This window comes from Xenopus laevis, chromosome 2L (assembly GCF_017654675.1).
Source record: "Xenopus laevis strain J_2021 chromosome 2L, Xenopus_laevis_v10.1, whole genome shotgun sequence".
Taxonomy (NCBI): Eukaryota; Metazoa; Chordata; class Amphibia; order Anura; family Pipidae; genus Xenopus; species Xenopus laevis.
Window position 1 is genome coordinate 119,502,877 of NC_054373.1, and position 22,719 is coordinate 119,525,595.

General features: G+C 39.6%; 1 protein-coding gene across 2 annotated transcripts in view; it reads left to right on the forward strand.

Annotated features, from left to right (window-relative positions):
• Positions 1–239: 239 nt before the first annotated feature.
• Positions 240–22,719, forward strand: part of jade3.L (jade family PHD finger 3 L homeolog) — a 29,159-nt gene continuing 6,679 nt past the window's right edge. Inside the window, exons 1-9 of one of the 2 annotated variants that reach the window (XM_018247144.2) lie at positions 240–516; positions 9,520–9,587; positions 10,481–10,546; positions 16,199–16,281; positions 17,425–17,582; positions 18,251–18,441; positions 19,158–19,369; positions 20,018–20,185; positions 20,937–21,053. In XM_018247144.2, coding sequence (XP_018102633.1) covers positions 10,492–10,546; positions 16,199–16,281; positions 17,425–17,582; positions 18,251–18,441; positions 19,158–19,369; positions 20,018–20,185; positions 20,937–21,053 — 984 coding nt within the window. In that variant the 5' untranslated portion in view covers positions 240–516; positions 9,520–9,587; positions 10,481–10,491. The remainder of the gene's footprint in view (positions 517–9,519; positions 9,588–10,480; positions 10,547–16,198; positions 16,282–17,424; positions 17,583–18,250; positions 18,442–19,157; positions 19,370–20,017; positions 20,186–20,936; positions 21,054–22,719) is intronic. The other variant, XM_018247143.2, reaches the window with a different exon arrangement.

Consider the following 22,719-nt stretch of genomic DNA (forward strand, 5'->3'; position numbering starts at 1 on the left):
GGGATGAAATAATACTTTGTTGTGGGGCTCACAATTTGTTAGTCACTATTATATGCCAAGGTGATGCTTTGGTTTAATAAGGCGTCAGTAACACTTATGTCTGGATTTAGATTCAAAACAGACCAATAGATACAACTCCCAGAATCCAATAACTGGAACACGCTGGGAGTCGTATGCCCCTGACATCTCCACCACTGCCCTACTCAGAGGGGGAATCCATACGATACGACTATGAGAAAAAGCAAGTGGCTTTGAGTTGCTGACCCTCCGAACGCTCTGCAGCCAAGCGGGGAGGGCAAGGAGGAAAGGGAAGAGGAGGAGCGTGGGAAGGCAGCTAGCGGTGTCAATACAATAGGCTCGTTGTATGTGTGGATGTGCGCGCCTGCTGGGAGTCTGCAGACAGAGAGGAAAGGCACAGGCGCTGAACGGACACAGCGGCCTCCCTCTCTCCGCTAGGCTTCAACCCGGCCATGCTTGCTCTCTGAGCGGGGAAAGCCAGCGATCTGCAACGGAAAGGTAAGCGGTGCCTGATGGAGGCCAAGGATGTTACTGGTACAGAGTTGCACACAATGCCAGTGAACATAGAGATGGGCCTGTTATGTGGCTGCTCAGTACAGTGTGTGCGCGTGACTGACTCCCCCCTGGCTTTTGGTTGTGCGTGACCCTTTGCCGGCCTAGCAAGGGAGAATGACCTGAGCTGCACTTTCTATTGCATATCACAGGGGGTGTCTTTTTTTAGAAACAATGTGGAAACGTCTCTACTGTATCTGTGTCCAGCCCAGGGCTCCTCTCACGTCACTGCTTGTAAGGACAGCCCGCCAAGGAGGGAACTTTCAACCGGGGCGCCCCTTCGGCATCACCTTGGCATGCTGGGAAATACACTTTATTGCCAAAGCAGGGCTTGCTGGTAGGGGCACACAGTGGCGTGGCCTCACTTCATTTACTATTTGTGATAAATGAAAAGGAACAATATTGCTTGACTTTTTACCCATTCATTTTTAGAGAAGGAAAAAGCTACATGAGGAAACTGTAGTGTACATGTGTTTTGTTACTAGGGAAGCTAAAGAGTAAACGTGTGTGTGTGTGTATATATATATACATACATACATACATACACCCAGTTCCAAGCGCTTGCACTCAAAGCCAGTCTTTATTCATTCTCTGGGGTGCTAGGGTAAATGTGTATACATATTGTTCTTCAAGACCCGCACTCCGATTTCTTGAATACGGTATATATCAAATTTTATTCATACTTGTGTACCCAAATACACAAGTATGAATAAAATGTGATATATATTCAAGAAATCAGAGTGCGGGTCTTTTGAAGAACAATATATAGTGAATAAAGTACCCCCTTTTGTAAAATATAAGGATATTATAAGTTACCGAGGAGTTTCATGACCATATAAAAACACGAGGCCGAAGGCCGAGTGTTTTTATACAGGTCATGGAACTCCAAGGTAACGTCTAATATCCTCATATTTTGCAACTGGGGGTACTTTATTTATTATAATACACAAATTTCAGTGAGTCATGTGACAGAAATGACATCAGAACTCACCGTTTATAACTGATGACATCAGAACTCACCGTTTATAAGGATATAATTTACAAGATATTCATGGCTTTTGTGTATTATATATACATACACTCATTGACAGTAGAACCATTTCTTCTTTATCCTGCTACCCCTTCATACAGCCAGGTTAAATCCTTGCAGTCCAGTTGCAAGCATGTCCAAAGTCAGGCCCTGGGGCCAATTGCAGCCTGTTTTCAAACTGATACCAACCCACAGCTTCCTTCATGAAATGAATAATAATTCAGTCTGCCAGCACAGTGCAAGAGTGGTGCATCACTACGTGCCAGTACGTGTCTGTTACTAACACCTTCAGCACACAGTCAGCAGTATAGACCAAGCGGCTGATCATTTCACTAATTTGCCCAAATATTACTGCTACTGATACGCTGTTCCTTGTTTAAATGAGGTAAATGATGTTAATGGTTAAAAGAATGTCAGGCTGAATGGTTGGCCCTCACACATTTTCACGTCACCAAATCTGGCCCTCGTTGCAAAAAGTTTGGACACCCCTGAAACTCTCATAACAGCTTGAACTTGCCACCTTTGACCTTTGTTTAAAGCAGTTGCTGTATGAAGGGAGCACTAGACTTACATTTGCTTAGGAACCTGTGTGATTGGCAAAATATCTATGCGGTAAAACCAATGCCAACAAACCAAGCCACTAGTACACAAATTGTTAGTTGACATGTCTTTACTTATCACTCAACCTGTTTCCCAGTGTCTAAAACTTAGAGCCTTTCACTAGATATTTAGTCGCACCACCCTGATTTAAATGGGATTTTACAAGATGCTGACAGATCAAATAGACAATCTTGCTGGGGGATACACACTGACTCCATAATGGGGCTTACCATTACAAAAACGATAGAGGGATAATTCCCCTTAGGCTAGTGGCACACGTGAGCTGAAATCAGTCCTGTGTAGCACTAGCCTTAAATTTAATAATTGTATTACTTTTAAGGGATATTTCACATTTGTGAAATATACAATAATGTGACTGCTCTCTAACCTAAAGGAGCAGTAACACATAAAATTAAAGCACTGTAAAGTAATTAACAAATTATATACTATTATCATGCACTGGTAAAACTGGAGTTTTTGCTTCAGAAAGACTACTACAGTTTATATCAATAATCTGCTGTGTAGCCATGGGGGCAGCCATCCAAGCTGGAAAAAAAGGAGAAAAAGTTACATAGTACATAACAGATAAGCCCTGTGCAATAAAATGTTGTTTTTTTCTATTATCTGCTATGTAACCTTTGCCTTTCTCCCTTTTTCCAGCTTGAATGGCTGCCCCCATGGCTACACAGCAGCTTGTTTATATAAACTACAGTAGCCTTTCTGAAGCAAAGCACAACTTTTACCAGTACAGAGCAACAACAGTACATTATATTTTAATTACTTTGATACACTTTCAGTTTTTGGTGTTACTGTTCCTTTAAACCTTATACAGTAAGTCTGTTACAGAGCACTGTTCAATATTTTAGTTGCTAGTGATGTGTGGGTCCAGATTTTTAGGACCTGCGCCCAACCCTAACCCACCCTGACCCAACCCGTCCCCTGCCTGCAGGGCCGGAACTAGGGGTAGGCAGAAGAGGCACTTGCCTAGGGCACGTACCTCTTCTGACGCCTTCCCCTAGCTCTGACCGCTATGTTCAGAAGCTGTGGCTGAAGTTCTACGTAGAGTATGGTTTTCTGCGCAGGCGCACTCGCGCGGATTCTGCGCATGCGTACTCGCGCTTCCTTGCCGCTCGCACACTTCTGCGCATGCGTGAGCGAAGTACTTGGCCGGGTTGCCTAGGGCGCCTGACTGAGTAGGCCCGGCACTGCCTGCCTGACTCCTTTATTTAAAGGCCCACCCTGCAGTGATGTCACGAAAGGGGCTGGGCAGGCACAAATCTATAAATGAAGAAGCAGGAAACCGGCAGTGTTGGGTAGCGACCTGAAGATTTGATGCAGCAGCTGGCCCTAACACACCCTACCCACGGATTTCGGTCTGGGCGCACATCACTATTTGTTGCTGGCATTCCTAAACTGTGGCAACTATTGTGTACAACTGTAACAATTCTGATAAGATGTGCCTGGGCTTACAGAGCGGCTTGTGGGGTTCTATAATGATTTTAGAAACAGGAGATTGTGGAAACATGCATTTTTCTTGTAAATTTTAAAAACGCAAAGTTTTGTGAAGATAAACTCTCTCTTTAACCTGGTTAAGTAACTCTTCTGTGCAGTTTTAGTAAGAATATTTACCTGTACAGTCTATTTCATTAAACATATTGTGGGATAAGCTACACTGCTAACCAAATGTCACCATGGACAATTTCCCTTTATTAAAAGGATATGCAAACGCCCCTAAAAGATAGTACCTGTCAACCCTGCCGCACAATTCTCCATTAGCAGGTCAGGTAAAACTCAACTGGCACCCTACCCTAACTCGCAAAACCTTAACACTGCACTTTACCCTAATCCACAAAATGTTGCCATTGTAGGACCCGCAACCCAACTCGTCCCCACGTCTTCTCTATCTACTTTTGTGTGTGCATCTTTTTAAAAGACAGGGAATCTTCTGGAGTAGTGGAGGGGTGTACTTCCCCAGCCCAAAGAGGCCAACCAATGGTTAACCTGCAAGTCAAGCAGCACCTCACTAGAACACACAAAAGGGCAATTTTGACTGTAATGTGTTGATGGGGATTGGCTGATGGTTGAATTCTCTTTAAAATAGGTGTGTCTACCTTGAGGAGCATTCTATATAGTTTTATCCTAGGTGGGAGAGGGAATTGAATGAACAATAGGATCTGAGTTGTATTCTGAAACACAAAACCACCATTGGAAACAGTGTTTGTTGTTATCTGGCTTTTACTATATATGACTCCAAGTTTGGGACTCTTAAGGTGGCCATACACGAGCCGATAAAAGCTGCCAACAAACAGTCGCCAGCTTATTGGCCCATGTATGGTGTCACTTGTCACTGTTTTTTTATTCCTAATTTGTCTTAAAATATCTATATATTAATGTGATTTAAAATAATATTTTTACATTGTCATGGACTGCCGGCAGTTAGATCTGATCTTTCACTTTGGTGCCCTTCTACTTGTGGGAAATCACCCAATCTTCCCAAAAATGTAACCAAAGAGAAAGGGCAATATCAGATCTAATAGCCAGCAGTCTAGTAGAGATACTGTAGACAAAACCGAAGGGGAAAAAGTCAGAACATTTTCACAGATCATTGCAATCGCCTGGATGTCTGAACAGTGATTCCTTTTTATGTGCTTGTCTGTAAATCTAGCACATGTTGAATGGCTGCTGTTTGCTTTGCTCTGCAGTACCAGCTGCAGTAAAAAGTGGCAAAACAAATTCATCTCTTGATTCCTAAATAAACGAAATGAATCGTTTTGATATAGCAAGCTGCTCATCATTACATGGTATATTTTTTAACGAAAACTCCTCCCACACTAAGAAAACCAGGTTATATAGAGTTATTTTAGCTATCCAGTTAATGTCCATTTATTTTTCCTGTTATTTTCTATTGGGGTAGGTTTAAAAAACAAAACAAAATACCTCTCTCCAAAGTTATAGTAGATGATTTATATTAACACCCACACCCCAAGCAACAAGAAAATGGATTGTGAAGCTCGATTTTATTATAGTTTTTAATAAATAATCTTTTTGTTGGGAGCCAGCAACCAAGTTATATTTTGGATTCCACACTTGGGATGTGCAGAAGGTAAATACTGGTTTGAGCCACCTATTCTGCTGTGTGGATAGAAAGAAAGCATGCACTATTTCTGCTAATAGCTTAGGGAATCTGTGTTTTAGTGAGCTGTTAATGAGAAGAGGTTTACTAAGAACCAACTGTCTTATATTGACGTCGCCTTGCCTTAGTGTGCAGAGGTTAGCTTTTTCCATTCCAGCTAATAAAATGACTTTCTGTAGGCAATCCAGATGATCTTCATAGGTGATGTAAATGTGCTTTGGCAATGCTGGGGCTCAGGATTTATCTATAATATTTAATTTAGTTGGCTGATGGATTCATTTAAGATTTTTATAGTAAAGAGAAATAATTTTTAGTTCATTTGCAGCCAGATCCGCCTACAAGCATTTTTAATTTTAATCAAGGCAACTTGAGTGAGGCATGCGTGCTGATTTTTAACACAGATGTCCGTTTCTGATAAACACAGGAGCTAACTGCTCAAACCAGGAAACTGAGCTGGCAGATTAGTTGATCCTGCACAAGGGTGTCATCAGCCGACCCAGAAATGCACAGGCCTACAGGCAATCTGACTGGTAGGACCCATCTGACCTGTCGCATTTCACGCATCTAAAACTCGTTTCTCTAGTGCTGACTCTCTTTCATTCACTTTAAATCTGAAACAATTTAATGAGACTTTTCTAGAACGATGGTGCTTTTAGCAAACCCTGAACTGTGTTCACAGTGGTACATATTGATTTTGTAGTTCTTGGTCAAGCAAAAATTGTTGTAGTTTTTGTGTTACTGTTGTATTGGGGCGGTAATATATGTAAGTTGCCAGTGCAGGCAACACTACATTATAATTTAATTATCAATCATCTTCCAATCTAGGAGTTGCTACCTCGCTTCAATAAATGTGTTTTGATGGATCTACTGTAAGTTTCATCATTATAACCTGTATACGAGGATCATATATTATTGTATAGTACAAATGTGTTTTCTGTTATTTTACAGTTTCATATTTAAAAGTGGAGAAAAGGGAACCGCTTCAAAAACTAACGCTACAGTTTCAATTTAAGTTGCTCTGCTGTTTCAGTTTATTTTGAGCGTCTTGTTATTCGGTTGCATAGCTTCAGTTTTGAGTTATAGAGAATCATTTCTGAGTACAGTATTTTTTTTTTATAATCACCTGCTATATAAGCAAATTAATTAGTTATTTGTAAAGGGAATATAAAGTCAAAGTCTTTTAGTCTTTGGAAGAAGAATCCATTTTCCACTATATTGCAGCCCTATGTAGGAAATCTAAACCGCAGCTGCTGTCCTCACTGTTTTCTCAGCAAATCAGAAAAGAGTATGCATGGCACCTTAAAGTGACCGGGGCAATTTCTTAAATAGGAAAACTGGAACACATCTTTTTAAGAAAACTTGATTTATTTTAAGGGATTCTAATAAGATACCTTAGCTTTATGGGATGACTTTGCATCCTCTTTTTAAGACTATATTGTCCAAGTATTGGGTGATTTTTCTACTAGAGAAAGATACCCGCTCCGCTTATCATAAATTATTTGTAAAATAAATTGTGGAACTCGGCATGGCAGCAATAATAACACCATGGAGGGCGGCAATAAGCCTGCTGGGACCAAGTCAGCAGTTATGATGTCAGGAAAAACTGAACCTGCACCCCCGACCCTGACCCGCAAAACCTTATGCCACACCCGACCCTAACCTGCAAAATGTTTCCATTGTAGGACCATGCCCAACCTGTAACACGTCTTCGTCCTTGCTATTTCTGTGTTTGCCTCTGGTTAAAGACCAGGAATCTTCTGGAGTAGATGAGAAGCGTACCACCCTAGTTTGACCCACACCCAACCCTAACCCACAATTATTGGCCAATATTCAACCCAAAACCACCCAACTGGTGGTAGATCAGCAGGTTCCCAGTCATCCTACACATCACTACTGCAAAAAAAAAAAAAAAAAAAAGTACAAAACACATAAACTATAGGCAATATTGTCGCAACCTTGACAAATATTCTGGTATACACAGGAAGAAGAATGCAGGGAAAAATCGGAAATTGTGAGAAAAACCTTGAGGTTTGTGCATGAGCAAATAATAGTAAAAATTATAGTACGTGTTTAAAAATGTAATGTCTGGGGAAAAAAGGAGTCAATTGCTTGATATGACTTAAAAGGGTTGCACAACCCATTTATGTACCGTAAGGCACCAGTGCACCTGTGTAATACTCTGTAGCCTGTGTAGTGTTGGTGCATATGAACATGACTGATAAATCACTGGGGTGCTTGCTCATCTCAGAAGGGTGCTGCATCTTCTGAAAGCTGTAAGAGTAAAAACAAGGCAACACATTTTATTACAGTTCAGATTTTTACAGCTGTCCGCAGTTCCCCTCTGCTCCCCCAGCAACAGCACATAAACCATTCTGTGGAAGAGAGGGGAGTCCTAAGTGGACAGGGACATTGTTATCTCGGCAAGATGTTCTGACCTTGCACGGAAAACTGGAAACTTCACCTGCAAGTGCTGAGGAAGGTGTTTTATATGGTGTTCCATTTAAGCAGTCCCACCTGGTTTCTTCTCTTTCTCAAAATAAAAATATTGGATGGATAGTGTTACAAACACGTAGAAGGACAAATGAAAAATATCTGCTAATCCCTGGTGTGATAGGAATACTGTTTTACAGATGGTAATTCCTGGTTTGCTAAAAGCACATTTTTGTTAGTATTCTTGATCCTATTTTATAAAGCATATATATATTTTTTTTATGATTGGTAACTTTTGTTACTGGCGCAGCATCATAAATGTGCCTCATAGTAGTGTCTTTATAGCATATACAACTGATTTGTATGTCAATTGAACATCTTCCAAATATAGTTAATAGCTAAAGGTTCCAGATGGTGCTGCAGTGCTAGACTTTTGATTCAGAGCATTTTTCAAACACCAAATTTGAGTGGTCAAAAGTAAACCTATTTATTTAGCAATGAAAACTGCCAACAATCTGTTTTAAGGCATTTATGAATTTTTTTTTGTAACTTTTAAGTTGCAAACAGTTGTCCTTATATTTTGTATAAATCTATCTAGACTTTATAAAATGCACATTTCACTGAAATAATGAACACCTTTAAATTAACTTTTAATACGACGTGTAGCGACAATTTCCAGTTGGTTTTCAGTTGTTTGTGGTTTTTGAGTTATTTAGCTTTTTATTCAGCAGTTCTCCAGTATGCAATTTCAACAATAGGGTTGCTGGGGTCCAAATGTTCTTAGCAACTGTGCATTGATTTGAATACGAGACTAAAATATGAATAGGAAAGGGCCTGAACAAAAAGAGATTACTAAAAAGTGGCAGATAATACTAAATTTAGCCTTTAGGTGGGGTCAGTGACTCCTCCTTTTGAAAGCTGTAGTCAAAAGAAGAAGGTAAATACTTAAAAAGCTCTAGAAAAGAAAAAAATGGAGGCCATTTAAAAAGTTGCTTATAATTAGCCATTCTATAACGTAGTAAAAGCTGAACCACCCTTTTAAGAGCAAGATAAACACTTCAGTTTGCTCATAAGTACAATTGAAAACACTGTGCCTCCACTTTGTTTCTCACCCACTTATGACAGTTTGGGCACATTGTAGCCTTTTGCTATAAATACTATAAATTTGCTATTCGATGCACCTCTGCAGTGCCTCCTGTTGGCCATACTTCAATTAGAGGATTGAGGAATGTCCAAAAATTACAACTATCAATGCAGTTTCCTTATTTAAATCCAGTCTGCATTTCCTTACTTGAAAAGTCATTCAGATAAGCAAACATAGCATCTCATTCTAGTGTTAATGTGTTACTAGGTTGTATAACTACTCATATGAAATCTGTATGTATTACACTTTACTGTTTAAAAGAGGAACACCATCCCACCCACTACCAAGGTTCTTTATCATGGATTTCACTAGATTTCAAAAGACACACAACCATAACTAACTGTTGCATGCTGTTACGCCTTTCATCATATGAGGGAGTTTCCCCTAATACGTGTTTCTCTAACCTTTACGTTGGAATCTCAAGGGTGCTCTTTGCTTTTACTGGGTTGATGGCCTGTTGTCCGTTATTCTCCAGCCGTTTTTTTCTTATCTATTTATATTTTCTTTTCTTTATCATGGGAAGATATATATGTCATTTAAATAGTATGCAGAGTGTCTATAATATCAAAAAAAATACTTTTAATTAGTGATATATGAAAAATGTATTTTCAGGGGATCTCGGCCTGCAGTGCAGGCTCGGAATCTGCACCTACACTTCTTGATATGATACACCCCTGCAGGTTAGTTGTAGGAATGTCGGATGTAGTCGCAACGTGCATCCAACACGGCACGACTGTCGGATGCAAACGATGCATGCAGCGTCTGCATCTGACAGTCGTGTCGTGATGGATGCACGCTGTGACTTCATTAATCATTTCTATTTCTTATCTTATTTCTGGCGCATCAAACTTGACGCCAGTGTTTCGTGGTGTTGGATCAGACCTAAATCGCCCATGTAGTTCTACCCTAAGACAAGGCAGCTGATTAACAGACTTGTCTTTGCTGGAGAACTAAGACTTTTGCAACATTGTTTAAAAACTGACAAACAGGAGTTAAGCAAATGCAGCTTTCAAGAGCAATTGGTTTTACTAATTTTAATATTTTTTTTTTACATTTAATAAATGTATATTGGAAGTTTCTTAAAATTATCTATTAGCTGACACCTGCTGCATATGTTAGTAATACATACTAACTGCATGTTGTTAAGTATGAGCATGCTGCAGATGATATTTGGGCTCTGAAACATGTTTGCATTATAGATAGCAGGTGGATGTGTAGTGCTTTGGCTCCATCCATGCTGTATCTATTTACTGCTGCAAAAAGAGCAGCATGTAGCTAAACCATCTCTATGGTGTGCAGAGAAACCGCTTTTAATAAACATTCACACCATTTTATTACACTTCTGTGCCATCCATGTGTCCTGTAAAATCAGTAGATGAATTTAACCATGATATTACCTAGTTGTTTTGGTTACTAGTTCTTACAGCATTTTAGTATTGCAAGGATGTATCTTTTAAATTGCCTTTTGTAAACTTTTTTTTTTTTAAAGATAAGAATAGAAAGGCTGATGGGCTCTTCGTTTTACTTCAATCGCCATTAAACATGAAATGCTTCTTTTCTTTATAATGTCCAGGATGCGTCAGGATGAAACGCCTCAGGAACCTCAGCAGCAGCAGCAGCGACAGCTCAGACAATGAGAGTGAGTATAATGTTGGAATTTTTTGAAAACAAAAAATTCTATTTATTTTTAACCAATGTATTTTTTTCTCTGGAGGACCATTAGTCCCCAACAAAACAGAAGAGTTAAAAGGAATGGTCCTTTGTTAGTTCCTCCTCTTATTCATCATTTGTCTTTTTTCTTTTAAAGGCTAGAAATGTTGTACATAATATTTTGGGCTTATTTACCAGCCCAAGGCAACCACATCCCTTTAGCAGTAATATGTGCCTCCAAAGATGCCCCAGTAGCTCCCTAGCTTCTTTTCTGCTGATTCACTGCGCATACTTTGTTGTTATTTACTGAGCTTAGGGACAAACTCAAAATATACAGAACACATAGAATAGAAATGTCACAATATAAGGCTGATTAGTAATTAATACAGATAATTACTAATGGCAGCTCAGAAACCAGTGTATCTAGCATCAGTATGTAATGATCAGCCCTGTAGTATCATCTTATATTACAGGCCAACCTTATTTTTTGATGATCAGAGCCCACTGAGCATGTGAATGTCAGTTGTACTATGTGGTCAGCCTATGACTAAATGTCCCCTGGTGACACAAAATACGTTAGATCTTTTGTTTTAATTGTTATGGAAAATAAACTTGTACCCTTTTAAATGTTAATATTTTGACTCCTGGTTTTCAACTATATTTGGTCTGGTACGTGGCAGCTTGCATTGAGGTTTACCAGAGCTAAAAGGAAGTCTGATAAAGACCAATACAGATAAGTCTGATACAGATGCAGGTCATGTATGTTAGCATTAAACATAGATAATAGGTTAGCTGACCATATATGTTTTAAAACAATCTTTAGATCAATCCCCTTCTTTTGTCTTCAGGAAGGGTAAATCTCTAGCCTCCCGTTTGTCTCCTAGCTTATATAGATCAAAAGGAACTAACCCTGAACCTACTTGGTTGAGGTATAAAGGTACATATAAATGTGGCCTCACTAGATGTAAAGCCTGTGCGGTAACTTAATATTTCCACCATTTTTTCAAGTACACACACAGGGGAGACTTTTGTTATGAAACAATATTTTAATTGCTGTTCCAAGGGAATCATCTACTTGGCCGTATGTGGGCAAAACCACTCGTGCTGCAGGAGTCAGGTTCCTGGAACATCTATCGGCTGCCGAGAGAGGTGATAAAAAATCGGCTATTGCCAAACATATTGTAGAATAGCATGATGGTGATTCTAGAACAACTTTTCAGATAATTGATAAACTCAAATATAATGCGAGACAAGGAGACCAAGATAAAATCCTGTCCAGGATGGAGGTGTACTGGATGTATCAACTTAAAACAATAGACACTTATGGTGGACTCAATAGCGAATGTGAACTGACTGATGTTTTTATTAATCTTAACATCATATGAAGTTGCCAGCAGAGGTTATTACATGTACCAGTAAATCAAGTACATGAGTATGGAAACAAACAAATAAGGACTTTCTTTTGGGATATGATGGATGAATTTATTAGATATTTGAATTCCTTATGCCTAATTGTATTTAATTATTTAATTTAAATATTTTTCACTCGGTTCTTGCCCCTCTATTTTTCTTAATTTATTATTTTTCCCTTTATATATTATGTCCATGAACTTTACTAATTTATTATTTATCAATGAACTTATGGAGATTTCTACTGATATGACACCCGAATTAAATGGTAGTCTGAAGCATATATGATAGTGTAAAGCAGTGCTGTCCAACTTCTATGGTACCGAGGGCCGGAACCAGTGTTAGCCACTCCCTGTTTTTAGACCACACCAACGGTAAACCACACCCATGTTACCGCAAGACCATGTCCATATTAATAGCACACCAAAAAACCAAATGGTTCGTGCTCACTGCAGGGATCAGGGCCGGAACTAGGGGCAGGCAGAGTAGGCAGCTGTCTAAGGCGCCATTATTGAGCAGCGCACTTTTAAGGGGATTTATTTTAGTTTTTTAATGTTTTTGTTTTTTTCAAGCGTTTATTTAGTAATTTGTTTCAGTAATCATGGTCACCCAGTTGGGTGGAATCCATCTCCTTCACCTTCTCCCTCTTGCTGGCAAGTAATAGCTCCTTCTGTGTGGTGCAGCGCGATGTGCAAACACGCGTCAATGACGTCACTGATGTGATGACAGAGAGAGGCAGAGAGCTGGGGGGCTGCTTGGTGTGGCTCTCGCTGCTCTCAGCCTTGCACAGCTGCACTGAACTGAAGACATTCTTTCTATTACTGTAAAGTGTGAAGCTTCCTACTCGCACAGCCAGGTACACATTTGGGGACCATGTGTTTGCTGTTGCTGCTGGGCTGGGCACTGGCACAGGTACATAAATACTTGGGGGCAATATGATGTGATCAGATTTATTTTTGGCTGCTGCTGACACAGGAAAAGATTGGGGGCAATATGATGGCTGCAGAAGGGCTGTATGATGAATGGCTGCTGAGCTTGCTTGCACAGGTACGGGTGGGGTGTATTATGGATGGCTGCTGGGCTTACTGGAACAGGTATAGGGAGCAGTAATATAAATGAAAAAATGTTGTACATTTTCTCGCTCTCTTTATTTAAAAACCATCATGGTAAGGAGGGAAATGGTAATGCAGGACAGGGGGCACTGATTGAAGCTCTTGCCTGGGGTGCTGAACTACCTTGTGCCTGCCCTGGCAAAGATGTCACTCATATGTGAAAAAAGTCATACCCATAAATCCATATGCCTTCTCCTCCCCTGTGTATAATACAGTACCCCAGCATATGATTAAACACCTTAGGGGCCACTAACAATAATTTTCAAATGCTAACAAACCCCCAGAACAAATACCAAAGTATGACACACACAGGGAGCATAGGGAAGACGGAACAGAGCAGGAGACAGGAATCAGGAGAAGTCTAATATGTACTACATACAGTGCTGGTGCCCCATTAGCATTTTGTATAAGGTGTGAACAGGTGAACAATGTGGGCAGTTTTAGTCTGGATCTCAGGTGTGAACAGTACAGGCCTTTAGGATGTGAACAATAGAGGTGTCACAAGTGTGAACAATACAGGGGGATCATAGCTGTGAACAATACAGGGGATTACAGTGTGAATTTGAGGTTTTAACAATGTAGGGGCCAGTCAATCTCTGTAGTGATACCTTTTAAAATTTACATATGGTAAACAGACACTGCAGGCAGACTTTGATATGGAGGGCCATATAAAGGGGGGTCGCGGGCCTCATGCGGCCCGCAGGCAGCCAGTTGGACAGCCCTGGTGTAAAGGATAATATGAATAGTATGGTTAATATGACTAAGCCCCTTTTCTCTTGTCATAGTATGTATTCACAAGCTTCTATGTGTTCTAAGGATTAGCAATGTAGGGGTTAATGTTTTTAAGGGGGTGTGGTGTTACCGTTTTAAATGTTCACCTGGACAGTCTGAGCATAGCTTTTGAGAAAGTGGCTTATTCCACGAAACGCGTCAAGCGTCCTGCTTGTCTTTTTAATGAAGAATCAATAAAATATGTATTTTAATGACTGCTGGTGCTGCATGTTCAATATATCCACTTGATAGCTGACCATATATACCTGATACCTGATGTCGGGCAGATTCTTCCAAGGGCCCCATGCACAGACCAATGAGCTGCTGACTCAGTCTGGAAGGACTAAGTTTGCAGCTTTGATCAGCCGTGTATACCTTTACTGTTCCTATTATATTTTTTAACATTGTCATCATGTCTGAGGCTTACTTTATTTCGGATCAGACTGGGCAATGTAACACCTTGGACAGTTAAGGTGGACATACACTATAAGATGTCTCCAAACGAGCGGAACTAACGGCAGGGCTATAATGGGGGTAATCTGAACAATCGGCCCTATGGCCGAACGATCGGATTACGACGAACGCAATGGGCTCAGACGGGTCGGTCAGGAGAAAAAACAAACCTTCCTGATCAATATCATGTCCAGATATCGATCGGAAAACCCGTCGGAAGCCTCCATACACGGGCAAATTAGCTGTCAAATTGGAATAAAACGACCGATATCGGCAGCATGATCTGCCCATGTATGGCCAATTCTGCTGCACTACAGTAATTATACATCATTCATATAAGTCCCCATGGCATAAACACATACCGGGGTTAACTTCACGCAGTGCAGATTGGTTCGTACAGTGAATATATCTGCCCTGCACATGGTTATATTTATAAAGCTGAATAAGAGAAATTTTTTCACACTGCAAGTGTAAGAGCTTTTTAAATATGGCACAAAAAAAACTTTTGCGAATATTATGTGCACACTCTGCGTTTTAATTACTCCACAACTTTGGTGCCGGAGAAAATATTTGTAAAATAGTTTTGCAAATTGCGAATTTGTTACTGTCAACGCAATTTTCTTGCAAAACAACCTTACACAGTAGGCTCACTCACTCTCATTTGCGAGCCATTTGCGAAAATGTATTCTCAATGCTAATTCGCAAATACTGGAAAGGCGGGCACAGCAGTGCAATATTTTAGCGTTCAGGAAAAAACATGGGCAATACAACCATTTGTGAATAAATATGCGCAGCGCGAACTTTATAAATGACCCCCACTATGTTCAGTTTTATCAGGAGCCAGTGATCCTGTCTGTATATTTTATGAGTGTTTGAGGAAACGCATACACATACACATTTTACTGTATTAACCTATTCAAAATTCTCTTATGTTTTGAAGCATGAAGTGTTCATATTTCTTATCTAGTGAAAATCCCCTAGCTGGGGATCTTAACAGTTGCATGTATAAACAGCAATCATATTGAGAGGAGCTTTACATAGGTTTGTCTTTACTCATGCACTGTCACATAACACCGTTTATTGCAGAGATCTCCAGACCCAACTCTATAAACCACAGCCCAACCAGGCTTCAAAACAGTTACTGTAGATCTATTTTGGCCCCTTCTATGGACTCTGTTTAGGGAATGCCTGTGGCAGCCTCTGAATAATCCTAGGATCTGCTTTCAGAAGCAGAACTATGGCGGAGGTGGTAGCTGATGATATACTGTATATAATTATGGCATTTGATATGTTTGCCTTAATCCTTAATTCTACCTTTTTTGCCATATACTGAACCAGATGGCTTCTAATGTAGCAGTGTGTTCAGAATTGCTCCTTTTTATTGTGGTTAAATAAAAATTTAACAGCGCTTCCCAATTTTTTTGCAAGTGTGCAGCTAGAGCAGAGTAATTGAAGTGTGAGTCCTAATGTATAAAATAAACTTGCTGGCCAAGTCCATTTGAATTAGGGTTGCACCGAATCCACTATTTTGGATTCGGCCGAACCCCCGAATCCTTTGCGAAACATTCGGCCGAATACCGAACCGAATCTGAATCCTAATGTGCAAATTAGGGGTGGCAAGGGGAAACCAATACTTCCTTGTTTTGTGACAAAAAGCCACGTGATTTCAAATTTGGTTCGGCCAGGCAGAAGGATTTGGCCGAATCCAGATCCTGCTGAAAAAGGCCGAATCCTGGATTCGGTGCATCCCTAAATTGAATGCAAATAAAACCTATTAATGATTTACATTTTTGTATTGACCTTCGGTTGTCTTGTTGTCTGTCAATAGTATGCTATGGTGAGCAGTAAACTATATTCTTTCTGTTAATACAGTTTTTTTTCTTTCTTTAAATTAGGTCCTTCGACTTCATTTTCCTCCTGCTTTCAGCATAAGGGTAAAGGCAAATTTACAGCTGATGGAGGAAAGAAATCTGCCGAGGTATGTGAGACTTCTCACTGATGCTTCTCTGATCTCTGTAGACAGTCGGCTGTAAAATGTTAATTTATGGTTACCAGATCACTTGAAAATTCATGGATCAATTTTTTTTCTTATATTCGCAGTTTACACTGCTGATATCATACATTTGACACAGAAACGCAACCTGCTGTTTTGTTCAGCTGGCAACTTATTAAGTGGACTTTGTTGTATGTAGAATTAGTATTTCAAAAATCTATGTTGCTGTGGCAGAGAAAGGTCCACTTCCTTCAGGATGTAATTCCATGCCAAATGCATGGGACTAATTCATTGTTAGTTACTAACTCGGCGAGGTTTTGGCCACGAGTCGGGAGCAGCTGCTGGACTAAAGGGGCATCGCTGATAAAAAAGAAAACTGGTCTCATATTTAGTCTGCAATCTACTATGGCAAGAGCAGTTGGAAGTGAGAATTGTACTTTTTCTGCTAAGGAGATTCCTGCCGGGACAGATACATTTTTCAAGCAGGTTTTTGCGCATGGCTATAGACTTTTGTATAAGCATTGCAATCTTACAATTCCTTGAGTACTTTAAGGATTGCATTTCAGTTGCCGCCAGAGTAGTATATAATCTTTGGCCGGTTAGGTACATCCAAAAGAATATCTGGCAAATTAGTTGACGGTAGGGATTTAAATAATTTCAATGACAATTAGGTGGGTACAGAGGGGATATTTAGCCAAAGGAAGAGCAATTTCCATCGCTGTGTCCACCGTGCTGAAATTCAATGGAGTTTATTAAGAAGCCCCCCTTCTACCTTGCTATGTTGTCTTCTGTGTAATGAAGCACTTTAATAAAAACAGCAAGCCTTGCTGAGGTCTAGTATCCCATAGCAACATCAATCAGATGTTGACTAGTAAATGTTATTTGCTCCCATGCATTACTTTTTACGCAATAACTTTCGTTTGATAGCAGATACTTGCGCCCCTTGTAAGTACTCTTCTCTTGGACAGTGATCTCCAGGTTGTGATGGTCCCAATTTCTGTGCATGTAGTTTTTAGAAATGTTTGTTGTTTGTGTGTAAACATCTTGTTAAAAGCATATTGTTAAATGGTCTGGAAATGTTTCGCTTTATGGCAGAATCTTGTCACAGAATCCATATGATTATCTTAGGTATTCCGGAAAGATCTTATTAGTGCTATGAAGATCCCAGACTCCCAACATGTCAACCCAGAGGAGTATTACCATTTTGCAGACACCTGGAAGCAGGAATGGGAGAAGGGTGTACAGGTGCCAGCCAATCCTGATAACATCCTACAGCCTTCTCTAAGGTGAGGGACCTCTGTCCATATTGTGTCTTTCAAAAAAATTCATGCGGGGGGGGGGGGGTATTATAGAATGTAATGTGATATGTTAGGGCTAGGCTGAATGTAGGATATAGTTGAGAATTAACCCCTTTTCCTACATACATTTTTCTAAATATTTTAATTTTAAACTTACAAAAAAATGACAACATGTGTGTGTTACAGATGTCACTTACATATATGGTCTTATTGTTAAGTATGCTGTTATGCATATTAGTAGCCTATGGGTAAGAAAGGAGATGAGCTAGGGGAGAAAAAGGAAAGGGTAGGAGGCTCAATGTAAAAAAAGTTGACTGCTTTTATAGCTTTCCAATGCAAACTTTTAATTCAGCCAAAATGAAAACTTTATTCTTCTAGCCCTTACAAAAGAAGACCATACATTACATTATTGATAAAAGAAGCAAGAATTCAGGCTTGAGTATTTGGACAGATATTTTATGGGACATTTGATATTTGCCTGGAAATAGGGTCAGCTTTTTTTCTAAATGCTCAGTTATAGCAAATAAATTATTATTTTGCATGCAGAAAGTTGGTTCCTAAATTAATCAAGATTTATCTACACGGGTACAAATGTGTGCTATGCATGGATGCCTATTTACTGATGTACTTATTTTGCCTGTTGTCCTTGTTTTCAGGGTCATTACAGAAAAAGCAAAAGAGCTGCTATTTACACGCCCAAGAAAGTACATTCATTGCTCCAGCCAAGAGCCTGCAGAGCCTGGATACATCAACATCCTGGAATTGGCAGAGAGCATGTGCCGATATGACCTTGATGATCTGGACCTGTACTGGCTAGGGGAATGCAACCTCGAACTTGCAGACATGGGTAAGCAACAGAGCACAGAAGGAGGCAGCAGTTGTCATGTTGTCTTACTTTTGGTGGGGGGAGCATGCTTCTGGCATGTGCATGTTGAATGTCAGAATAACTCTTTTAAATCTCACTTAAATGAAAACTAAACCCTAAAAATGAATATGGCTAAAAAGGTCATATTTTATATAGTGAACTTATTGCACCAGCCTAAAATTTCAGCATCTCAATAGCAGCAATGATCCAGGACTTCAAACTTGTCACAGGGGGTCACCATCTTGGAAAGTGTATGTGACACTCGCATGCTCAGTGGGCTCTGAGCAGCTGTAGAGAAGCTAAGCTTAGGGGTTGCCGCAAATTATCAAGCAGAAAGTTAGGTTGGCCTGAAGTATAAGCTGATACTATAAGGCTAATTTATTTAATGCTAATGCTAGTTGCACTGGTTTCTATGCTACTATGTAGAAATTATCTGTATTAATTACTAATCAGTCTTATATTGTGCCATTTTTATTCTATTTGTTTCTGTATATTTTGAGTTAGCCCCTAACCTTAGTAAGTGACAGCAGCACAGGGCATGTACAGTAAATCAGTAGAAAAGAAGATGGGGAGCTACTGGGACATCTTTGGAGACACCGATCTTTACTGCTAAATGACTGTGGTTGCCTTGGGCTGGTACAGAAGCTCAAAACATAATGCGCCACATTTCTAGCTTTAATATCTGCTGTTATTTTCAGGATGTGCTCCTGTTGATGAAAGCACAATGGAGAAAACACTGGAGGTTTTGGAACGACAGTGCCATGAAAACATGAACCATGCCATAGAGACGGAGGAGGGCCTGGGGATAGAGTATGATGAGGATGTCATCTGTGATGTGTGCCGTTCCCCAGACAGTGAGGAGGGCAACGATATGGTATTCTGCGACAGGTGCAATATTTGTGTGCATCAGGTAGGTTCTATGTCACAATGCCAGTGTGGGACTGGGTTTTATACAGTCATCCACTTTCAAATGGTTAATGGTGGGCTCTATGTAAAGTGCTTAATAGCATTCACAGAGGGTGTTGAAAGAGACTAAAATATACCGCATTATCAGTGTATCAATATCTGCATTCTTTGGTTCATTCTGTGTAATGGGCAAATAATTTCAGTATATGGAAGATAGGTGTAACAGACCCTGTAGCTAATAGGACAATATTTTTTTAAAACTGTTCATCTTTGCTGAGAATTATTGGGCCATAAATACCAAAAAAGGGTTAGACAGTATATTAAAAACAAAAATCTCTAACACAACATCTCAAACGCCTTACACCAGGAGCACTTAGTCTTGACTAAATTTGATAGACAGGAAGTAGCTATTTATGAATATAGCATAAAATTCTACATGCAGCTATTTATATATACTTCTAGATTTCTTTTATGGTACTTTTATGATTTTTATGTACTTTTTTACATGTATTATTACATGAACTGATGTTTGTATATTCGACAAATATAAAAAAAAATGTAAGCACTGCACTGTTTATGTAAGGAACATTTATAAGATTAAAATACCTGTACACTGAAGCATTAATTTAGATTCCTCTCTCTGATTTGGCAGGCTTGTTATGGCATTTTAAAGGTCCCTGAAGGCAGTTGGCTCTGTCGAACTTGTGTTTTGGGGTTGCACCCACAATGCATCTTGTGCCCAAAGACAGGAGGAGCTATGAAAGCCACAAGGACTGGTACCAAGTGGGCACATGTGAGCTGTGCCCTCTGGATCCCAGAGGTAAATGTATCTGAGCTTATCAAGGGCTGTCTCGCTAGTACAGATAATTACATGTTTTTCATCAGCTATTGCTAGCTATCAGAAATGTATTTATTATTAGTTGTACAGGTATAGGATCTATTATCCAAAATACTTTGGACCTGGGATTTTCTAGATAAGGGATTTTTTTCCCAGTATTGAATCTCCATACCTTAAATCTGCTAACACAATTTAAACATTAAATAATCCTGATATGATTGTTTTGCCACCAATATGGATTCATGCAGCTTAGTTGGGATCAAGTACAAGGTTTTGTTTTATTATTACAGAGAAAAATGAATTTTTTTCTTCTTCTTGTAATTGGAGCTTTTTCGATAACGAGTTTTCTGATAAGGGATCCCATAAATGACCATTAAAACTGGTGCAGCATTCTGTGTGCACTAGCCTCCATATGTTGGGTTGTGGTGGTTTTAAGTATAGGTTTTGACAGTGCTATAATTGACACATCCCCCTTTCAAATTGTCAATCTTCCTCCTACATTAGTGTATTTTTTTCACTATATTATATATATATATATGTAAATATACGTTTCTCTTTAAAGGGACATCACCTCCCTCGCAAAACAGCAGTACACTTTGCGGCAGTGGATTAGTTTAACAGATTATTAAGACAAAAGTGGTCTAATGTTCTTTCTGAAAACCATTATATATAACCTGTTTACTGGAATTGTTTTACTGTGTATCTAATGTTTTAACATTTTGTATGTGTTCAGGTGAGCATTGCCTGCCCAGAGCGGATGGAGCCAATTACGAAAGTTTCACACATTCCTCCTAGCCGGTGGGCATTAGTTTGCAGTCTCTGCAAGCTGAAGACAGGTGCCTGTATACAGGTAAATTCACTATTTCTCCAGTATGGGAATTGCCTGCTCAGCTGTTGTCCTGCACAATATAGTTTTATAAACAGGGTACATAGATTTTTCGTGGGGATTTTCTACAGTGTATTTTTTTTTTTTTTTTTTTTTTGAGCAGTGGCACTCTTTTTCCGAGTTGTATAGCATGTTCTATAACAGAGTGTGTTTGAAAGCTTAGGTCTATGCAGGGCTATCTTAAAGGGATACTGTCATGGGAAAACATGTTTTTTTTTTTTTTTCAAAACGCATCAGTTAATAGTGGTATTTCAGCAGAATTCTGCACTGAAATCCGTTTCTCTTTACTGCTACACTGCAAGTTGAAGCGATATCACCCCTCTCCCTTCTACCCCCCCCCAGCAGCCAAACAAAAGAACAATGGCAAGTTAACCAGATAACAGCTCCCTAAAGCTGGCCATAGATTTTTTTTTTTTAAAAGATCCAATCATTACCGTAAGACCACGAATATTTCGAAACAATCATTTAAATGTACAATGTGTCCATCAACTAAAAAGACCATTTCAGCCGATATTGCCAGCAAAACTGAAGGGTAGCTGACTGCTTGGCAAATGGAAAGCAAATGGGCTGGCTCTAGTCCTGCTCACAATTAAATGAAAAAACTCAAGCACAAAACTGCTATATACATTTGTAGAACTATAGCTCACCCAAGGGGCAAAGTGACCTGGGTGTAAAGACCAGCTGCCTGCTTGGCCCTGAAAACAGACAGATTGCACTGGGGCCGATAAAGATTTTTAAACCTGGCAGATTAATTTTTAAACCTGGCCCGAAAATATCGTAACATGTATGATCGTTTGAATCCCACTAACCACACAATAATTTTGAAGGATTGGTCGGACTTCGCTAAAATCGGTTGTTCGGCAAGAAAAATCTTTGCGTCTACGGGGAGCTTTACACAAGATAACAGCTGCCTGGTAGATCTAAAAACAAGACTCAATAGTAAAAGGCAAGTCCCACTGAGACTGATTCAGTTACATTAAGTAGGACAAATAACATCCTGCCAGAAAGTAGTTCCATCCTAAAGTGCAGGCACAAGTCATATGACTGGGGCAGCTGGGAAACTGACAATATGTCTAGCCCCATGTCAGATTTCAGAATTGAATATAAAACAATCTGTTTGCTCTTTTTTGAGAATTGGATTTCAGTGCAGAATTCTGCTGGAGCAGCACTATTAACTGATGCGTTTTGAAAAAAAAAAACATGTTTTCCCATGACCATATCCCTTTAATTAAAAAAACAAAAACTTCTGGTCACAACTTAACCTCCCACAGAGTAAGGTTTATAGATTATGCCGAGTTGGTTGAGCTTCCGGTTTTATGTGTAAGAAGTGATAATTTGTGGAGAAACTTTTTTTCCCATTATACACGGTGAAGGAATATAGCCACTCCCACCTAAAAAAATCACTGCTTCTCTGTAAAGCAGATCTAATAATTAGAATGAGGCTGGCTAAATAGCTGGTATAAAGAGCATAATTCTGCTTGCTGCACCTGCCAACTCTACCTTTACTTGTGCTGCCTCTTTATCAATTGACCGAAGGCATATATGTCTTATTGCCATTTTTTTTGGAGATACTGCAAACCTCTGTTTCATTTGCATAAATGTTGCCATGTATGTGCAAGGCTGACCGTAT